At 40.3% G+C, this 22,737-nt stretch overlaps 1 protein-coding gene across 3 annotated transcripts in view; it reads right to left on the bottom strand.

The window, feature by feature from the left end:
• Positions 1 to 1,593: 1,593 nt before the first annotated feature.
• Positions 1,594 to 22,737, bottom strand: part of LOC102910662 (ATP-binding cassette sub-family G member 3-like) — a 63,529-nt gene continuing 42,385 nt past the window's right edge. For 2 of the 3 annotated variants that reach the window (XM_006998217.4, XM_042257857.2), the window contains 6 exons: positions 20,085 to 20,174; positions 18,582 to 18,706; positions 14,766 to 14,920; positions 5,130 to 5,219; positions 4,237 to 4,322; positions 1,594 to 1,751 (listed from right to left, as the gene is read on the bottom strand). In XM_006998217.4, the coding sequence (XP_006998279.2) occupies positions 1,598 to 1,751; positions 4,237 to 4,322; positions 5,130 to 5,219; positions 14,766 to 14,920; positions 18,582 to 18,706; positions 20,085 to 20,174 (700 nt within the window). In that variant the 3' untranslated portion in view covers positions 1,594 to 1,597. The remainder of the gene's footprint in view (positions 1,752 to 4,236; positions 4,323 to 5,129; positions 5,220 to 14,765; positions 14,921 to 18,581; positions 18,707 to 20,084; positions 20,175 to 22,737) is intronic. The other variant, XM_076546849.1, reaches the window with a different exon arrangement.

Raw genomic sequence — 22,737 nt, forward strand, 5'->3', positions numbered from 1 at the left:
ATGACTTCCTTCTCACTGCTTCTTGGTGACTTCCTTCTCACTGCTTCCCAATGACTTCCTTCTCACTACCTGATGTCTTCCTTCTCACTACTTCCTAATGACTTCCTTCTCACTGCTTCCTGATGACTTCCTTCTCTCTACTTCCTGATGTCTTCCTTCTCACTACTTCCTGATGACTTCCTTCTCACTACTTGCTAATGACTTCCTTCTCTCTACTTCCTGATGACTTCCTTCTCACTACTTCCTGATGTCTTCCTTCTCTCTACTTCCTGATGTCTTCCTTCTCACTACTTCCTGATGACTTCCTTCTCTCTACTTCCTGATGACTTCCTTCTCACTGCTTCCTGATGTCTTCCTTCTCACTACTTCCTGATGTCTTCCTTCTCACTACTTCCTGATGACTTCCTTCTCATTACTTCCTGATGAGTTCCTTCTCACTCCTTCCTGATGACTTCCTTCTAACTTCTTCATTTCTTCCCTTACAGATTATATACCCCAGAATCTTTCCAGCAATATAAAAATTACAATGTGGTTACATTCTATTTTTAACTGAATGCTTAAAATGAATACAAGTATAAAAAAAAAAAAACATGTTTCCCATTTCCCTTAATGAATTAAACATTTTACTCATTACAGGTTAAAAAATATATTGTCCCCAAGCACCCACATACAGGTAAACATTTATCTTTTAGAATTCTCATAAATCAAGAGCTTTTCAGCCATAACTGCTTACACAGACAGTAGTTTTATAATTGTCAGAGAAACAAATTACTAGTTTTACTCTTCATATTTTAAGTTCTGCCCAATTATTTTAACTATCCAATTCTTTGTTTTCTAGTTACATGAAGTATTATTTAAAGTTTGTTTTAGCTATGATGCACACCAAAATCCATGAACACATTTCCCAATATCAAAACAACTTGAGTTAACTCCTGGGACTCGATTGTTTTCCTTAATCATTAACCTAAGCCACAGTCAATAGGGCTCTCAAGAAAACTCATAAGTCCTAGCTGTGTGACACTTCCTTTTTGCTAATTTCTATGCTCTGCAGCCCCTGCTTTATCAGGGGCAGTGGCAACACTATATCCTACCTTTACCTATATTAATATTCCCACTAAGCTAACCTCATAATAATGTCTTACTTCATTTGGTAAAAACTCTTAATCATCAAAATTCTATGTAAACTACCACTAATGTTGTATAAAATCATTTACTTCAGTGAAACAGTACGGCTTACGAGGAAATCATCTTCGTAATCATCCACAGGTAAAAATGCCCAGTAGAACGAAGTATTTCCATGAGATAATCACACTACATTAAAGGCAGTGGGGATCCCCTCCCCCCATTCACACCAAGCCAGATCACAGAAAAAAGTGGCAGCTGCAAACATGTGAAGGCACAGCACTAGCAAGAGACATTCTGAAGCCACAGCCCTCAGGGCCTTTTCTAGTCAAGATTCACCCATCAGTGCCTTACATTCTGGTGGGCCAGACTCTTAAAATCCAAGTCCTACGTGCTGCTCCTCTGGCATGGCCACCAGCAAAGTTTTAGTTTTTTTAAAAATATCAGATTAATTCAAAGAAAGTGGAAGAGTGATTTAAAAATGTCTCTTTTTATTAAGAGCTAATAACCGCACATAGGTAATTGATAAGAAGATAATCATTATACAAGCTAAGGCCACGTGATTCTTCCAGAAGCCCCATGATGACAGATCAATGCCCTGGATTATCAAGTATTCTTCACCAGTACATCTGTAATTCAACACACAAAAATAATGTCAAAGTTTATTCAATACATTCACTGTTGCTTCTTTTTAAGAACTCATAGTTTGACCACATCTTTAAAAATTTCTTCTTTATATTTAATTGATGGTAGTAGTGATGTACTTACACTTTTATTATATATTATGACAGTCTAACCTATTTGAATCAGGTCCCTTTGTTAATTTCAAAATCAATCCAAAGAGGTGTAGCTATCACATCTACTTAAAAGCATAGAAAAAGTAGGCTCAGTAAACTGGGCTGAGTTTAGAGAGTCACACTAAGATCCAACTTTGTTGTCTTCAGGGTGTCACACATTTCTAAATCTGCAATGCTGCCCTCTCCTCAACGGGCAACGGCATGGATGAAGGACTTGTTTCTCCTGAAGTGGAAAACCTCAGCTTCCTAATGACACACAGACACTCTAAGAGATCAATCTTTGTGCAGTTCTGCTGACTCAGTAGACAGTCATGCAGTAAACACAGCATCAAATTCTAGACCGAGGACCAGAGAGACTAAGGGTTTCTGCCAGGAGTCAGTCCATTGCTATCAGATCCTGTACTAAGAGAGCTCAGCTATGGAACATCCCCAGTAGTTCATGGCTACAAAGAGCCTGGGTAGCAGTTGGAGCACAGCAGGATGCAGGGGCCCTGACACAGGTTAGAAAAGCAGTTGCTGCTAAAAGTTCTGGATACACTGGAATTACCACCTGTGTGTCTCCATCCCTGTGTCTCCATCTCTGTGTGTCTCCATATCTCTGTGTCTCCATCCCTGTGTGTCTCCATCCCTGTGTCTCTCCATCCCTGTGTGTTTCCATCCCTGTGTCTCCATCTCTGTGTGTCTCCATCTCTGTGTGTCTCCATCTCTGTGTGTCCATCCCTGTGTGTCTCCATCTCTGTGTGTCTCCATCCCTGTGTGTCTCCATCTCTGTGTGTCTCCATCCCTGTGTGTCTCCATCCCTGTGTGTCTACATCTCTGTTTGTCTCCATCCCTGTGTGTGTCCATCCCTGTGTGTCTCTATCCCTGTGTGTCTCCATCCCTGTGTGTCTCCATCTCTGTGTGTCTCTATCCCTGTGTGTCTCCATCCCTGTGTGTCTCCATCCCTGTGTGTCCATCCCTGTGTGTGTCCATCCCTGTGTGTCTCCATCCCTGTGTTTCTCCATCCCTGTGTGTGTCCATCCCTGTGTGTCTACATCTCTGTGTGTCTCCATCCCTGTGTGTCTCCATCCCTGTGTGTCTCCATCTCTGTGTGTCTCCATCCCTGTGTGTCTCCATCTCTGTGTGTCTCCATCCCTGTGTGTCTCTATCCCTGTGTGTCTCCATCCCTGTGTGTGTCCATCTCTGTGTGTCTCCATCCCTGTGTGTCTCCATCCCTGTGTGTCTCCATCCCTGTGTGTCCATCCCTGTGTGTGTCCATCCCTGTGTGTGTCCATCCCTGTGTGTCTCCATCCCTGTGTGTGTCCATCCCTGTGTGTCTACATCTCTGTGTGTCTCCATCCCTGTGTGTCTCCTCATCCCTGTGTGTCTCCATCTCTGTGTATCTCTTAGGATTTAAAAGTTCCCAAGTCCACAGAAAGGACATATTTATTCTTCCTCTTGTGAGGACAATTCTTTAGTGAGTATGAGGTCTGTGGATGGCCTGTCTCTGGTTTCACTTTACCAATCTCCATCCTTCTGACAAGAAACTGGTAAGGAATTTGTTTTAAGATGACAGACCACGCGAGGAAAGAGGAGATGTAGGAAATAAGATATCCCCCCATATTTGTTTTCTTATCTGTAATTCAAAAATAACTCGAGTTACTATTATTCATTATTATTTTGAATATCCATTAGAGATTTAACATATAAGCATGTTCCTTTTTCACTTATATATCAAAATCAAATCAATGACAGCAATCATAGAAAGGGAAGGTATTTCAACTTGAAAATAATACACTTTAATTTTATTTAAAAAAATCTTTGTTTCTATTTAAATGGTATTGGAAAAATGATACTTCCTTGAGAATGTTAAAAAAAGTATATTTTTCAACATACTGAAATATGTATTTCTTTCATTGCAGGACATATCCTCTGATAGGATATTCTACACACACACACACACTGTAATTTGGCAGGCAAAGATTACTCACTTTAGCCTTGTTGCCCTGACATTCTTGGCCTCTGCTCACAGGTACCATAATCTATACATGTAGAAACTGAGTGTCCTTGCTAAACTATCAGAGCAGTCTAGGTCAAGATCAAATGTTCTGAAACAAGGAACTAAAATCCACAATCAAGACACCATTTTTAAAAGGCCCAAAGAACCCTTTCTGCACATTATCTATACCATGGAGCAGTAGGATCAAAACACATCCATTTGTGCACTGGTTACAATGACTCACTCTAGGGAACTGGAGTGTTAATCCCAAAAGGATGGTTTCCCCTCTAAGTCTAGCAGCATTCTATGTCCCCATTATAACACTGAACTCCAGCTTACATTACATAGTTCTGACATCTACTGACTTCTACTGTGTTATGTTCTGGACAGAAGTTTTGTCCCAGGAATGCACTGTGCTGCAAAGCCTGTAACAGAAACAGGAACAGAGAAAGGCAAATAGTTTAATATTTTTATAAGTTTCCAAATAATAAACAGGGCTCTAACTTCATGTTCAATCTTGACAGAAATTTTCAAAAAAAGAAAAAAAAAAATGAAACAAACAAAACCCTACCAAGTTCAGTTTCCCAGAAAGCAGTGCCCCTCCCCCACACTCAAGAGACTTAGGATCAAAATGATGGTGTTTTGCAACTACTAAGATGTTGACTCTCTAAGGAGATTATCTCACGTGTTTCCTTCTCTGCAGAGTCCATAACCATGTAAACACTGTAATTAATAAATTCCTATTGATTTATAGTAACAATATATTCTTGCTCGTTTTCATCAAAACCAGTTGTGATTATAGGAGTAAGATAGTTTGTTAACACACACTTTACTAGAGAGAAAGCTTAACAAAGTCTATGGGTATCACATGGTTTCTCTTTCTTTTAATTTCCTGATATAAAGTATGTATCTTATTCCCTTATCCTTTTATTATTTCCTTATTGGGTAGAATCACAACTGTATGTTTTTCATCATATCATCTGTGTTTCCTCTTTACTCTGGGATTTTTCTCACCCTTTATTTCCCTCAAATAACATTTGACTGGGGAAAACCCCAGATGACTCACTGACCTTTGGGTAGAATTACAGGAAAGTTCTCATCTTTTGCACCTAGAAGGAAAATCCTGGGGAGCTGCTGGTTAGAAATTACAAATGGGGCAAGGACTTGGTTGGGATTCATTTCAGTTACTACAGCTGAAGACACCAAGTACAGTGACAGACAGGACAACTTACTGTAAATCCATAATGAGGAATGTTGAAGTACTGAATCCATGAGAGGCCTTGCAAGAAGTTCGTGTAAAATAGTGATAGACCTGAGATAAACTACAAAGAACAGAAAACAACAATTAGAACCAGTCTAGTAGTTAAGAATTCTAGACAAGATCTCTATCTTCAAGACTCCTTCATCCTTCTGATCATTTCTGTTCAGATCAGCTCTTTAAAACATTCTTTCGGTCACCTCCAAACAGAATTCTTCACTCTTTGCAAAGCCAAGGCTCTTTATGGTTTTCAAAAGAAGGACTTGCCACCCGACTCTGCAGGAGCCACACCCTCAGATGCTTGTGTTGTTTGTCTTTAAAAGGGGCATGTAACCTATGCACACCCTTTAAACTTCAAATATATCCATCCTTCATATTTAAAGTCCTCTTTAGATTCCTCATCATATCAAATTTATGTAGATATTATGAATGATGAACAAGGAAGAACAAGGGAGAGTTCTGAAGTTCACATAAACCTTGTCCTATCCACTCTCAAGTACAGTAGAATATGCAAAACAATGACTGTGTGTGTGCATGCAGACTGCACCTGACCAAATGCTTCTACAGAAAATACAACATTTGGCATTGAAACTAGTTTTAAGGTCTCATTTAGAAACTTTGTACAATAACCAGTTGTCTTAGTTCCTTTCCTGTGGCTGTGATAAAACACCATGACGAACATAGTACATTTCTAAGTACAAATTAAAATCTTAATGGGAAAGAGATGACCGAAACAATCTCATTCAGAAAAACCTCAAAAAAAGGGGAAGAGGAAGGGACAGTCTTGGAATAAATCTAACCAAATGAAATACTTGTACAAAAGCTTTTAGACACTGGGGAAAAAAAGAAATTGAAGATACTAGAAGATAGACAGAGCTTCCATACTTATGATCCATAGGATAAATATGAAAATATCCACCCTAACAAAAGCAATCAACAGATTTAATGCAATCACCATAAAAAATACAATACAATTCACATACATTGAAAAAAACATTACTAAAATTCACATGGAAATACAAAAGACCCAGATTAGCTGAACAGTTCTGAACAACAAAACTGCTAGAGGTATCATCAACCATTGGGGGTATCACTACCCATTGTGAGAGAATCAATCCCTCCCGGGTGAGGAATAACCCATCTTCTCTATTGATAATAGGCTTTCAGTGGGCCTGTCCACACATCTGGGAACAAGAGCAACAGACTCTGGCAAACTTTACCAACTCATCAGTCCTTCTCTCATAAAGAGGACAATATGCCATTTCCTCTGGTAGGGCCAGGGTCCCACTCAAAGGCAAAGGACACTTGAACCTGGGGATGTCCTGCCACACAATTGTAGCAATCCCTCCTTGGGCACATGTGCTGTGCAGTTAACACAGTTTATCCAAGTATTCAATTCTCTACATCAGCTTTATAAGCACATTATCAAAAGTAAAAAAAAAAAAAAAAAGTGAACTCTACCAACATTATGTCCTTTAGGTAAGGAGGTATTGTTAGGTTCCTTCTGAGAATTAATTTTGAAAGCTGCCTGGATGATCTAATGGGGACAATTTGGAACACATGTACTTGTCTATCTAAGAAAGATTTCTGTTTGTTTTTTTTAAAAGTAAGGATAAGACTATACACTCATCAAATTGGACTGTTAGAAAATCTATTTTAGTTACATTAACAAGTTTTGATTATCATTTAAAAATTAATAAATAATACTTTTCAATCTTAATTTTAATGATTTTCCTTGTGCTGAGCTTGTGCGTTTCCCCTGGGCAATGATGTCAGCAGCCTTTCTCTTGGGTGTAAAGTGTCCCACCTCTTCAACCTTCTGGACTGTGCTCTCAGTTAACAGCACAGGAAAGGGGCCTCCCAGGTCTGTTTCAATTTGTTTTCTGGGTTTTTTTTTTTTTTTTTTTTGACTTTTTAGCAGTATTTGGTCCCCAAGCAGGAAAGCACAGGCTGGAAATTCTAGCAGAGGAGTCTAGGTGAAAACTTTGTAACCTAAAAAAAGCAAAAGGGAGAAGAGAGCTATGACACAATTGAGAAACTGATTTTAGTTTCCCTGGTGGGAAGGGATGTGGACTCCCTAGATAGGATACGTGTAACATTCATGTGGAGAGAGGCCCCCAGCCCTTCTAAGAGCAACTTTAATCTTAAACAAATCTATTTAGTTCTGTGTTACTCTAAGATAGTCTTCATTATCCTAGCAGCAGTATGGGGAAGGGAGGAGGCCTCTATCCATCTGAGATGAAGTACATTCCTACCAGTGTATACTAAAGTTTTCTTTTAGTTGTTACTTGATTCTCTGGTATTTGTGGAATTTCATCTGGATTCCTTCAAAGTGCTCAGTTCAGATCTCCCATGTGGGTTCTTAATTATTTCCAACCCCCTTTTTTCTCTTTTGGCAAGTTACACATCCTTAATACATACATCTGTTTGGCACACACCTGATTAGCCTCCAGCTAAGTTTGGTTTCTATTGCTGTGATGAAGATACCATGACCTGACCAAAATTGTGGGGAAAAGGGGGTTTATTTAGCTTTCTCATCCTGACCTCAGTCTATCATCAAGAGAAGCCAAGATGGAAATTCAAGGGGGGAACCTGGGGCAGGAGCTGAAGCAGAGACAATGGAGGAATGCTGCTTACTGGCTTACTCCCCATGGCTTCCTCAGCCTGGATGGTCTTCCCAGGGTAGTGCTGCCTGCAGTGGGCTGGGACCTCCCACATCAATCATTAATCAAGAACCCATTTCCCCAGTCTTGCCTACAAGTGATTGTGAAGACATCATGTTCTCAAAAGAAGTCCTCTCCACCCCCACCCCAACCCTACCCCACCCCCATTCCCTCTTTTTGAGACAGGGTTTCTCTCTGCAGCCCATGCTGTCCTGAAATTCATTCTGTAGACCAGGCTGGCCTTGAACTCACAGAGATCTGCCTGCTTCTGCCTCCTGAGTGCTGGGACATGGTGATATTGTATCCCCCAATATATTGTGTACCCTAATAAACTTATCTGGGGTCAGAGAACAGAACAGCACTAGACAGACACAGAAGCTGGGCATGGTGGCACACACCTTTAATCCCAGTACTTGAGATCTCATGTCTTGCTTGGAAAAGACACGTGCCTTTAATCCCAGGAAGTGATGGCAGGAAGCAGAAAGGCATATAAGGCATGAGCACCAGGAACTAGAAGCTTTTTCAGCTTTTTAAGCTTTTAGGCTTTTAGCAGCAGTTCAGCTGAGATCGATTCAGATGAGGACTCAGAGGCTTCCGGTTTGAGAAAACAAGATCAGCGGAGAAGTTGGCAAGGTGTGGTTGGATGTGGCTTGTTCTGTTTCTCTGATCTTTCAGCGTTCACCCCAATACCTGGCTCCAGGTTTGTTTTTATTAATAAGACCTTTAAGAATCGTGCTACACTGGGATTAAAGGCATTCTTCACCACACCCAACCTTACCTTTACATTCTTATGACATTTAAAAAAAATCTTACTTTTTAAAACTTCCATGGGACATGTTTGTTTGACTATTGAGAGTAGGCATTGACAAATCAACTCTGTATCATCATGGCAGAGAAGAATAATAAGTAGACATCTTTTAAAACCATAACAATAATACGCTGGTTTAGAGGTTTTGCTGTTGTTGTTGAAATTCTTTGGTGAGTTTAATTATCTGAGTAAGAAGCCTGTCAGCTCCAGGAAAAGGATGGCATTGTTTTTTCACATTTGAACATGTTAGAGGCCATAAGATTTTGCTAGAATTTGAGATTTTTTTTTATTGGTGCCTACATTTTAACACGTTCTTAACATATCAGCAATAGGAAGAGGAGCTAGATCCATGGAATGAAGGTTTATTGATTGATCATTTATTTTAATAATCAAGAGTTTGCATTTTCTTATGGTCATAAAAGAAATAGGCAATAGCAACTTCTTTACTGTTTGTCTATAGCTTGTTGTAGACAATATAGTTCATAAAGGGCTCTGTAGGTTTCTGTCTGACAGTGGAAGTTGTGAGTGTGTATTATAATCAGGGACTTCATTTTAAGTACTGGCAGTCAGTGGCCTCCACAGGCTAGCTGGGAAGCCAAGAATTGACTTCATTTAGTAAACATTTAAATATGGCAAGTGAAGGCCTCTAATCCCAGTACTAAGGAGGTAGAGACAGGAGGATTGAGATAGAAACTTTTAGTTCTAAGAACCAGAATGCCAAGGCTTTCTTTACAGAAACTAGTCTACAGTCCAAGCAAACAGGCTTGTCAGGAGACACTGAGTCCAATTCTGAATATGATGGGGTAGAACTTTCCATCAATTTCTATTTGTCTCCTTTCTGTGGTGACTTTCATCTTGATTGGGTATGGGCAGTGAGTTAGAAATGCTGAAATATGGGAGAGGGGTCCCTGGAGACATGGGCTTAAGTTACAAGTATGCTCAAGGATAGTGACCAACACAAAAGACTCTTTTTTGCAAATCTTTTCCTTGGGGGAAAGAAGTACACAGGGAACAATGGACAGAAAACTACAACTACTGGTTGGCAGTGACCAACCATTCATTTTCTGATTGTATTTATGTCCTGCTCTATGAGATGGGAATCATGTCTGACACTGTGGCTAATGGGGTCCCAGGGCACAGAGGAGAATCTACTGTTATTATTCCAAATGGATGGGGTATTAAACTGACTTCTAATGAGTTGTACTGACATTTATGGATTAGCACATCTCAGAACTTCATCAGAGAAGCCTCCTTTTGCAGGAGACAGTGATTAATGCAGATTAACCACAGGTCAACATACAGAGAAGAGAGACTACAGAGGATCCAGCCCTGAATGGAACATCTGTATATCACACCCCTCCTCCCAAGGATCAAGGATCAGGATGAAAGAGGCTAGAGGGATTGTAAGAGCCAGAGACTGTGGGCAACTACAACAAAACAGGGTTCTCCTGTCACTATTGGACATTGACACATGGGAACGCAGTGCAGTGTGACAACATGGGGACACCTGTACAAGATCAAGTCAGAGAAGATCCCTGCATGGAGGGAGCTACCTGAGGAGCTACTGGCAGCTGCTGGCTGCTGGGAGAGGGAGCCAGTTTTCTTTAAGCATGTGGCCCCTGGGGGCCTACCCATGATCCAATAGATGGCCCTAAACAGAAGCACATATGGGCAGTGTTAAGTAGACCCAGGGTTTTACAGAAAGCAGAACAAAGCCTGAGTCAGGGAGGGGAGAGTGGAGAGAGTGACAGGAAACGCAGCTGTTACTTTCCTGTTGCTGTGACACAGCACCATGATCAGGGAACTTGTAGAAGAGAGAGTTCCTTTTGCCTCAGGTTTCCAGAGTGACAAGAGGCCATCTTGGCAGGGAGGCATGGCATCAGGCAGCGGGCTAGGAAGTGGGAGAGGAAGCTGAATGCTCACATCCTCACGTGACAGTGCAAAGACGAGAGGGAAGAGGAAGAGGGACTGTAAGCTAGATCCATAAGAGTCTGTTTAAAGGGTATCAGAGTTTTATTAAGATATGAAATGGGGAAATACACTCATGAATACAGGATGTGGTAAATCCAGTTGCAGAGTTCTTGGAAAGCTGAGGACCAATTACACGCTGCTTTATGCCGCCTGACCGGGTCTTCACCACCCAAGGGAGTGTAACCCCCCTTTCTCTTCCCTTTTATGAGGTCACATAGGCAGACAAGAAGCACTGCCTATATTGGGCCAGATAGCCCAAGGTCAAGGGTGGAGCAAATACCAGTACTCTTCCCCTTTTTGTCTAAATAAGAAGGTTCTAAACCTAATACAAAACTATATACAATAAGAAAAATTGTCAAATATTGTCCAGGAGAAAGAATAATAACATAAACAAAAATGGAACTACACCAACAAGAACAACATCAAGCAAGAAACACATACTAAATATCTAGACCATAGGTAAATGGCAAATTACAGAGATTACATCAATAGCTGTCCTAATCCTGAAGAATCTCAGTCTAGCCAAGATATGAGAGGAATGTAATTGTAACCATCTACTCTTCAACCCCATCAAAGACGTAAGAAGGAAAATAGTATTACCGGAGTAAACAGGAAGTACAAGCAAGCAACTTCTGAAAAATTCAAGAAATGGCAGAGACAGCTGGCTTCCTGGACAGTCACCCAATGTTTCTCTGCAATGTTGGGGCATACACTTTTGAATACAGGCCTAGAATATCTGACAGACCATTTTCAGAAGCAGGAAATTTTGAAAGACTGTCTTACTCTGTCTTGGCAAGTTTTAGAAGTCACATTTCCTTATGTCCTATTTGTCCAGAATGGACAGCGTGCTTACTGTCAGCAGTTGAGGCAAGGGCAGTGCCATGCCCAACAGGCCATTTTTGTCAAGAAGATGAATTTCATATGGAGTGTCTTTGATGCCCAACATCCTCTCTGGAGTACATCAGTGATGCCAGGAGCAACTGTGTCTCACATCAACAGTGTTCTAAGTTATTAAAACATTTAAATGCCATATACTCCAGGTCTGTGAAGTGTTTGAAGATATCCTATCCATCTGACATATATATCTATATATCTCAAAAGCCTAACTAACGTGACTATAAGTATGACAAGAGTGGGTAGCTATTGACCTGCAATTCTTATCAACCTAAATAGGTTAAAGACTAAGATTTCACATTATGAAAATAAACAATCAGTAAATGGATGTACAAGGTCAATGATCTTGAATTTGTAACAATATACAAAATATCTTAATCAGAGGTAGAAATGTATAGTTCAATGCTGTGGGATGGTCTGTATGTCAAATATGTTGCTCTGATTTGTCAATAAATAAAACACTGATTGGCCAGTAGCCAGGCAGGAAGTACAGGCGGGACTAACAGAGAGGAGAAAAGAAAGAACAGGAAGGCGGAGGGAGACACTGCCAGCTGTCGCCATGACAAGCAGCATGTGAAGATGCCGGTAAGCCATGAGCCACGTGGCAAGGTATAGATTTATAAAATGGATTAATTTAAGATGTAAGAACTAGATAGCTAAAAGCCTGATCCATTAGGCCAAACAGTTTAAATAATATAAGCCTCTGTGTGTTTATTTTATACATGGGCTGTCGGACTGCCGGGGCTTGGTGGGACCTGGAGAGAAAACTCTCCAGCTACAGTTCAATATGATAACAATATCCTTAATATGTATCAATATACAAAATATCCTGAACAGAAGTAGAACACACATACAGTATGACTAGTATAATTTATATTTGTATCAATATACAAAGATTTTAAATAGGAGTAGAAACATATATACAATGTGACAAGTATAGTTTCATATTTTTATCAATATACAAATTATCTTAAACAGAAGTAGAAAAATAATTTTACATTTTTATCCATATAGAAAAATCCATACCAATGCAAATTATCTAAAGCTGATAGTTACAACACTAGTTTACAAGTATATACAATAATCTACCTTATTATTCTATCCTATCTATCCCCCCCTTTTTTTCAAAAGAGATTCCTGAGTCTAAACTTTATTGTTCCACCCCCAACCCTATTACAACTTATAACCAAACCCTAACAGATGACAATTATCCATAACCCTGAGAAAATAAAACCTGTTGGGAGAGGGAGGGGGGCTGGCCCCTCCTGCATTCTGCTGCCCAAGCCAAGGACCCAGAGCCTGCGCAAACCCATGAACCAATATGTTCCAGATCCCACCGAGGAAGCCAGTTTGGCAGTATGAGTTCAGTGACCTTTGGCCCACCAGCCTCTGCCAGCTCTAAACAGGCTCCAGTGGCCACTGCAGAATTCACTGGTATATCCTCCTCCCCTTTTATTAAGGGATACAGATAAAGATTACAGGGGAAAGGCTCAAATCCCCTCCTCTGGCACAGGGTCAGACTTTGTCTATCAAGTCTCTACCTCTCCAACAATACTACCAACTGCAAACCAAGTGTTCAAGTCCCTGAGCCTTAGGGCACATTTCTCATTCAAAATTCCACAGAGAAGGATTTGGGAGGGAGAAAATGGCATGGACTTCATAAAAGCATTTTATTTGCTTTTAATAATCTGTCAAGAGCCGGGCGGTGGTGGCGCACGCCTTTAATCCCAGCACTCGGGAGGCAGAGCCAGGTGGATCTCTGTGAGTTCGAGGCCAGCCTGGGCTACCAAGTGAGCTCCAGGAAAGGCACAAAGCTACGCAGAGAAACCCTGTCTCGAAAAAAAACAAAACAAAACAAAACAAAAAAAAAATCTGTCAAACAAAAATTAATTATAACATATTTATTGAGGATTTACATTACTGGGTAGCCATACATATAAGGCCATGTAAATAGAAAATATAAAAAAAACTTAGTACTTTCTCAAAGACATGAACCTGCTATTGCCAAGCTACAATATGCTTTTGCACTAGAAGAAAGGATATGGATATTAATATACAAAGTCAATCGTTCTATTTACTTGATATGATTTTTGGGAAAATGTGGGATCTAGATTCATTTATCAGTTAATTAATTTACATTAAGTGTGTATATTATGGGTACGAAAGACTAAGACTGGGTAACCAATTACAGAAAGATTAGCAGAAGTATGCTAATTCAGGAGACTGATTAGTACTTAGGAGTCTGGAATCTTCCACTATTTCTAACACATTTCAGAATACAAGTGAGCCCTGAGATAGAGTCCTCGTGCTGGACACTTACATTGATCATCGTTGTAGAACGTTATTTTAAGAAGTGTTACATTTGTTTATGCTGTGGAACATTTGTTTAATGAGGCAAAGATGTGTTGCATTCTTTTATGTTGCATTTGTTTAACTCTGCGCAGCTGTGATGCTTTGCCTGTCTAAACCACCTGATCGATCTAATTAAGAGCTAAACATCAGGAGAAAGGTGAGGTTGGGCTGGCAGGCAGAATAAATGGGAAGAGAAATCTGAAAGGCTAGAAGAGCAAGAAAAAGAAAAGAAGAATGCTTGAGGCCAGCCACCCAGCCACCTAACCAAACAGCCAGTCACAGAGTAAGAGTGCAAGTAAGATACATAGAAGAAAGAAAAAGAAAAAGCCCAGAGGCAAAAGGTAGATGAGATCATTTAACTTGAGAAAAGCTGGCTAGAAAGAAGCCAAGGTAAGGCTGGGCATTTATAAGTAATAATAAGATTCAGTGTGATTTATTTGGGAGCTGGGTGGTAGGCCCCCAAAAAGCTAATAGTAAAGAGTAAAAAACAACCAACTACAGATCATGACCTTTGCTTTCCCATTCAGACTACTGGATAAACCAAATCACCTCTGCTATGGTTAAAACAGCACATGAGTCTCTCACACCAGCATGAAAGAAAGGCTACAACCTGGCTTGCTGTGGAGGAATCAGCCAATCATACCACTTTCTTGAAATTCCAATTTATTATGGTTTCACAATATGATCACAAGAAATGTCTGGTAAGAGATCACTAGAAAGGGCATGTTATCCACATCATAGAACTGACATCAGAGCAGTAGCCACAAAGCTCAGGAAGAAAGGTGGCTCCTTCTCTCCTACAGACCATAATAAGCTTTAGCATAAAGCCTCATGTCCCAAATACTGATGTGTCAAGCAGGTTACATGTGCAAGAGGGAACATAAGAAAATTTTCCTCCTAGAAAAACACAATTCACACTCACCAGCATCAACATAAAGTAGATGATCACAAGTACTGTTGATACAGCTGCTGCTTTCTCCCCTGCCCCTATAAACAGTGGCAGGGAACTGGCTGAATAAGCCAGCATCATGATGGTAAAAAACATAGTGAAGAAACCCTTCACATCTGTTTTCACTCCTTAGAAAGAAAAAAGTGGTGTCAGTTCATCTACTTAATAGAATTATACATATTTTAAATAATACTTTAATAATCAATGCGACTATTAACAGCTTCATAGCCACCTAACTTCTCTTGGTCTCCAACTGCTACCCGATCTTATGGATGCTGGGAACCAAATTTGGGGACTTTGGAGGAGCAACAAGTCCTCTTAACCAATGAGCCTCTGTCCAGCCCCATCATATGGCTTTACTTTTATACTTGACACAAAAATACCTTTCCATATAATACCTGTTCTCTTTTAAACATAATCATTAGCAATATATAGGATCCTGACATGGAGAAAAATTACTGCATTCTCTCACAGGAGAATTGGCAATAAAACACATTTGTGTTCACACATTTCTCTGTGTTTATTATAATTGCATTATTAATGAAATTGGGATCAGGACAGTGCCAGTTAGTTTTTTTTTTTTTATCAATTTAACACAGGCTAAGGTAATCTCAACTTAGAAGATATGTTCATTAGCTTGAACTGTAGGCAAGCCTGTGGGGACATTTGCTTGATGAATGATTTATGTAGGGGGGTCTTAGACAACAGGATGAAGCCATCCCTGGACAGGTGGTCCTGGGTTCTATAAGAAAGCAGGCTGAGGAAGCCATTAGGAGCAAAAGAGTAAGCAGCTCCCCTCAGTGGCCTCTGCTTCACTTCCTGCCTCCAGGTTCCTGCCCTGAGTTCCTGACCTGACTTTTCGCTGGTGTCCATGTCAGAGGAGCAGCAGGTGGCAACTGAAGTTTAGCCCACCAGGAGTCAATTCCCTGATGGGTGAATCTCAGATAGGCAAGGCCCTGAGACCAGAGACCCCAGAATGTCTTTTGCTTCTGGTGGGTCTTTACACAATTGCTACTGCTGTCTTTCTGAAGGATTTGGCATAGTGCGAATGGTGAGGGGAGACACCCCATTGCCTATAATATAGTGTGTTTATCTCATGGAAACATCCTGTTCTACGTGGCATTTTTACCTGTGGATTATTATGAAGATAATTCCTCCCTATGCTGTACTTTCTAAATGATAATAATGATGTTAGTTTATGCAGGGTTTTGATGAATAAAAATAAATTAAAAAATAACACACTGCTAGGGCCTATGAGTTTCACTTAAGGGGCTGCATATAATGCAGTGCAGGCTGAGGATTAAGGAAAATAATCGAGGCCTCAGGAGCCAGGCTGCCTCTAATTTTCTTAATGCTGAATGATGCAGTCACAGGTTTTGGGTATGTGCCATTAGGTGATACACAGCCTTAAAATAAGTTCAGGTTAGATCCAGATGTTTTGATGATAGCTTTGAGATGAAAAACACCAGAAAACAATCTAAAGTTTACAAGGACACATAGCTAAGTTATAGATTCATTGACTTAGGGTCAAGAATACAACACAACCCAATTGTTGCTAGCTGACATACATTCTTAGCTAGGTTTGGTTGGTGATCAAAGGTGATGAGTTATTCCTTGTGCCGATTTTTGCCCTTAATTTCCTGATCTAAGAAACTATTGATGAGTGGGAATGCAACCCAAAGATTTAAAGTAGATCTGACTGATTCTTTTTCATATATAAAAGTTCTGGTTTGTGATTCCTTATAAGATTACCTTTTAAGGTAAGTAATAAAGTAACTGGCCCTTTCTTTGTAACTGCAAAACTCAGCCTGCCAGTAAAAGACCTGACTGAGAAGAATATCTTGGTTGTCTATGTGGCTAATCTATAACCAGTTACTTGAATATGAATGTACATGGGTTCCTGGGATAATTTGTTTTTCACCTGTAATATGTAAAGTGTTTAATCATGTAAGGGATATGGAAAACATGCTGGTTTTTTTTTTTACTTTTTGTTTTGTATTCATTGTAATCATTCACTTGAAAAAAAGACTGTAACCACATTGTAATTTTTATATTGCCTGAAAGATCTTGCTGGGGTAGATAAGGTGTAAGAAGAAGAATAAAGATAGAGTTATATTACTAGAAGGAAAACATCAAGAATGAGAAAAGAAAATCACCAGGAAAATGAAGAATAGAAAATGCAAAGGAAGAATAAAGAGGGGGCCTGAAGGAAACCATCAAAGAGTCTTTGAGTGTCTTTTTCCCTAACATATTCAGATAAAAAAGTTTAGTATGGGCCAACTCTGTGGATTCCCTTTGAGCTCTGGACTGCTAGGGGCTTGTACCTCAGGCAGAATTATCTTCCCTTTGAAGTACATTGAACTGTAAGATGAAAGAAACCCTTCCAATTCAATATTTTTCTGGTCATGGTCTTTATCACAGTGCTAGAAACCTAGCTAAGGGAAGGATTAAATAACATTGCAGTGGTTTTAATATCTAGAGGGCAGGAAGTGCTTCTAAGTTTAGTTTTTCCTAGGAAATCACCAGGTAACTATGGAGGAAGGCAATGAGTTCCACGAGCTGATTTGTAATCTTTATGAAGTTAATGCTATGAGTCATGAAAAGCCTGTGTTTTTATAATAGTCACAAGAATGCAAGTTATATCCTGGAGGACCTGAGTTCCATGTCCAATTGTTTTAAATGTTATCATTATTATTATCATAGTGTGTATAATGCTTGTGTGGATATAAGGGTGCTCATATCATGGTGTACATGTGCCATAGTGTGTATGTGGAGCTGAAGAACAATTTTCTGGAGTGATTCTCTCTTCCACTGTGGATTCTGAGGATCAAATTCAAGTTGTCAGGCTCACAGGACAAGCACATTTCCCATAACCATCCCATGGCCTAAAAGACTGGTTCTTAATAAGAAATCTCATTTAAAACCAAGTCTAGGATTTATCAGTGTGTGTGTGTGTGTGTGTGTGTGTGTGTGTGTGTGTGTGTGTGTGTGTGTGAAAAGTAAGAAAATTCTAAACAATTAGTCTAGGGTGAAGCTTAACCATAATGTTCAAATGAATTTGTACACATATTTCAAATAACTATTTGTATTATATAATTTCAACAAACCTCAAATTCAGTATCCTCTCTTTGTAAGATTATGTAGCATAAGACACTGTATACATTTAAGTTCTTGTACACACATACATATGTATGAGATATTATTCACTTTTCTATATTTTATTTACATATAGAGAAACTAACACAGAAACAGCAAAAAATATACAGCTGGACTGGAGAGATGGCTCACTGATTAAAATCAAGTGCTATTATTGTAGAAGCCCTGGATTCCATTCCCAGCACCCACATGGTGGCTCACACCCTGTATCTCCAGTTCAAGGGGATCTGATGTCCTCTTCTGACCTCAGGCACTGCATGGACTTAGTGCACACACACACACACACACACACACACACACACACACACACACACAAATAAAGTAAAAATAAATCTTTTACAACAAATATGGAGAGATCTCTAATAATTGATCTTGCTCCATTGGCACTGTCTCAAATGTGTATGTCATATCTACATTCATTATAACGCACAGAATCTCTAGTAAAAACACAGTTTCATAAAAAGCTCTTGTAGCATTTTGTGAACAAGTCTTGGAGACATTCCTCACACTCAACACCTGTTTTAGATGGCACACAGTGGAGACATGCTTTTCTACTTTAGACTTGCCACAGTTGTGCAAACCAAAACACGCTCCCCCAAGAGTAAAGACACACTCTCTTGCTTTGTCACTTACCTGCTATGCTGAATACTATAACACTAAATATAATACTTGGCAATAACCTCCTGGGTACCAGCTCAGCCAGCAACTTCCCAAGGAAATACGGTGACACTCTGTAGTATCCACTGGTATGCTCGTGTCTACAGAGACAAAGATGCCATTATACATCGTTAGATTAGTCCAGAAGACACAGGTTTGATGCTGGCTAAGCTGACTTCTGCCTTGACAGGGAGCCTAACAGGACAGTGTCCCCTGTGCTCCAGGCTGACTCCCATACATGTCCCCATCTTAGGGACCAGCATCCCTAGGCCAGCATCCTGATGACATTCTCACTTGGATTCTCCCCATTAGAGAACTCTACCTTGTTTTGTTCACTCTGGTCACACAACAGCCCCTCCAGGAAAACAGCCCAGTGTGCCTTTCCTCAGAGTCTCTGCCCCTCTGAAGCTGGCTCCCTGAGGAGCAGCTCATTCCTACCTCACCTCAGACAGTGGTCATGGTGACTTCTCTCCTTCCAGTTCTTATTAAGGAGACACTGTCACTCTGAGGTCACAGTGCAGCTCCAGGACACTATCATTCTCCTCTTCTACTCTCTTTAGGACAGCCAGATACCAGACCTTGTCCGTTCCCTTCCTGGCCCTTTCAAATCCCAAGTTCTTCTCCTCCAGGGTCTTCATTATATCTCTGACTTTTTTTGACACAATGTCACCAGTGCAGGCTGGACTTAAATTCTGTATATAGCCAAGTACAACCTCCTGCCTCTACCTTGGCCCTAAGAGCTGAGATTACAGGAATACAGCCATGCTTGGGGTTTGTGACACTATGAATCTAACACAGGATTTCATGCACACAAAGCAAGCACTCTAACTACTGAGTGAGGTCCTCAGCTCCTCTCTGAGGACTCCTCTTTATGGCATGTACTTGGAGGCATATCTTGACCATCTTTGAGAACAGAGCATCCTAAGCATAGGCCTCCAGGGAAAGGTTCTTCCCTGTTTAAAAACACAAGAGATAAACAGCTCTTTTCTACACAGCTGCTGTCTGGCTCTTTGCAGCCCCCCATCAAGAGGAGACTCTCATTCTTGTGCAGCTGTGCCTCTCCAACCCCAATGTGCTGCTGAACCCACACACTTAAGCTCTGTGACACCCTGACATCTTTCTTTGGGGAGGGCTCATAAATTTCCTGTGATTTTCAGTCACCTACTACTGTGTGATCTGTATAATGGAGATCTGGTGACCACACCTCAAATTTGAAAATTTCACTGAACAGCAGACAACTCTTCTCGTGATTTCCCACCCATTTTTCAGTTAATATTAGTAATCTCATTAAATATTTCAAATATCATGATACCACATGGTAAACACAAAATTTCACAATTTGTTTATTTTCATCTAAATATGTAATTAAAAGGGGGGAATTACTGGTAATTCATGAGATAATATTCTAGGTCCAACTATGAATGTAGTTCACTTGATCACCAGACCCTGATGCCTGCTTCTGGAACAGGAGCTACTCACAGAAAGCGGTCCCTGTCAATCTCAAAGAGCTCCCCAGCAGTCACACTTGTGATGGTCTGGAAGACTGTGAGGAAGAAGAGCAGGCCGGCTCTGCCAGGAGAGAACGGAGGCAAAAACAACAGTAAAGTCAACATTAGGATGGCTTCTTTCCCAATACACCTTGTTCTGTACATTAAATAACACTACACAGATCTATTCTTACAAAAAAGAAGGCTCCGCAGTAAAGAGTGCTTGTTCCTTTTGCAAAGAACCAGGTTTGGTTGGCAGCACCACATGGTGAATCACAACCATCTGTCACTCGAATTCAAGGGGAGCCCGTGTTAGCTAGGTTTCTGTCAATCTGACACAAGCTAGGATTATCTGAAAGGAGGGAACCTTTGAGATACAGAGAAAATTTTGTCTCTATAAGATCCAGTTATAAGGCATTTTCTTAATTACTGATGGATGGGGAAGGGCTCATCCCACTGTGGGTGGTGCATCCCTGACCTAGTGGTCCTGAGTTCTCTAAGAAAGGAGGCTGAGCAAGCCATGGGGAGCAAGCCTGTAAGCAGCTCCTTTCCATGGCCTCTGCAGATTCCTGCCTGTTTGAGTTCTGGTCCTGACTTACTTCAATGATGGACTACTACATTGTGGAAATGTAAGCTGAATAAACCCCTTCCTCCTCAACTTGCCTCTTTGTCATGTGTTCTGAATTTAATTTGCATTCTATACAAATTTGCAATACCAAAACAATCTTCTGATGTCTTTCAAACTTATACAATTTACACCTCCTTAGTGAGTTTCTTTTCTGAATTTCTTAACAAAGAAAACTATAACTATCTAATATTTAACTCCCTCAGAGACCGAAGAAGGAAATAATATTACCTAGTAAGACAGGAAGTGCAAACAAGCAACTTCCAAAAAGTGTGAGAAATGACAGAAACAGCCAGCTGCCTAGACAGTCACCAGAGGTTTCTCTGCAATACTGAGGCATCATCTTTGGCCTATAGGCTTAGCATATCTGACAGACTCATATGTGAAGCAGGATTTTCTAAAGAGCCTTCCTACCTGTCTTGGCAAGGATCAGGAGTCCTTTGTTTTGTGTCCTGCTTGTCCATTTTGGATAGCATACTGTCAGCAGTTGATGCCAGGGCACTTTCTTGCCTAGTGGCTAGCTTTTGCCACAATGAAAGTAAACTCCATATGGAGTTTCTTCAATGCTCATCACCTTCTCTGAAGTAGATTGGTGCTACCATGAGCAGACATGTCTCATAGTCATAAAAAAGGGGAAAAATCTGTTATTAAAACATCTTAAATGCCATATTCTATAGATTTCTGAAATGTTTGAAGATGACCTGTCTATCTAAAATATATCTCTGCTTGACCTTCAAAACATACCTAATATGACTACAAATTCAATTGTAATGACTAACTACTAACTTGCATTTCTTTATATTCTAATAGTTGGTAATAATAACTTTTAAGGATTAGCAAATTGCATTATATTGTTAAATGAACTGTATAGGTACAATACCTTGAACAAGCTTAGAAATATATGTAGAATACATATATATTCTAATAAAATCAATCTCAAATTTGTATCAATATACATACTTTGTATACAATATACAAAAATCCAATCCAATGTAAAATATTTAAAACTAGTAGTTGCTTTCTAAAAGTAGATTCAATAATCTACCTTTTTAGCTATATCATATCTATATTCCCTCTTTTTTCTTTTAAGAGTAGATTCAGCCGGGCATTGGTGGCGCACGCCTTTAATCCCAGCACTCAGGAGGCAGAGCCAGGCAGATCTCTGTGAGTTCGAGGCCAGCCTGGGCTACCAAGTGAGTTCCAGGAAAGGCGCAAAGCTACACAGAGAAACCCTGTCTCGAAAAACCAAAAAAAAAAAAAAAGAGTAGATTCAATAATCTACGTTTTTATCCTATTATTTCTATATCTCTTTTTTCAGAGTAGGTTTAATAATCTACCTCTTATCTATATCCTTTTTTGAACAAGAATCCAGAATCTAATTTCCTTTGTTTAGCCTTTTTTCCTGACCATTAACAATAACAGCTTGTAACCAACCATCATAAACAATGACAATTATCCAAAACCCATAGAATGACCAAAAACCACCCATCCCACCTCTTGGGAATGTGGGCATCTGTGGGATGACTCATCCCTAACAGGCTTGAGGGCCAGTGGACCCAAACCAGTAAAAAAGATACTTTCTGAGAGCCAACCTGGGTCTGTCTAAGGGTCTTAACCACAGCAGCTGAGACATGATCTGGAGATGACCTGGACCAATAAGAGGCTGCCAAGTCATATCAGCTGATGCATATTCATTAGATCTTCCTCCAGGGTGGCATGGAGGGTGTATAAGGCTTGCCTATTCCTGAATAAACAGAGCTTGTTGTTTTGACATTTTCCCAGAGTCTGTGTGGTTTGACTCTGTGCCTACTTGGCTCCCTCCCCCAAAGGGAACAACAGCACAGGCCCCTGCCACATCTGGTGCTGAAACCCGGGACATTTGGTGCTTGAATAGGGTCTGTCTCCCTTTCCTCCTGCACAGCACTGGTTGAGCAGCCCCCTTGAGTGGTGTATTTCAGTGAGTAGGCCCCTCTACATTGTGCACTTTCAGCCCCTCAGCAGGTAAGCACTGGGACCCCCC

The sequence above is a fragment of the Peromyscus maniculatus genome, chromosome 10, assembly GCF_049852395.1.
Source record: "Peromyscus maniculatus bairdii isolate BWxNUB_F1_BW_parent chromosome 10, HU_Pman_BW_mat_3.1, whole genome shotgun sequence".
Lineage (NCBI taxonomy): Eukaryota > Metazoa > Chordata > Mammalia > Rodentia > Cricetidae > Peromyscus > Peromyscus maniculatus.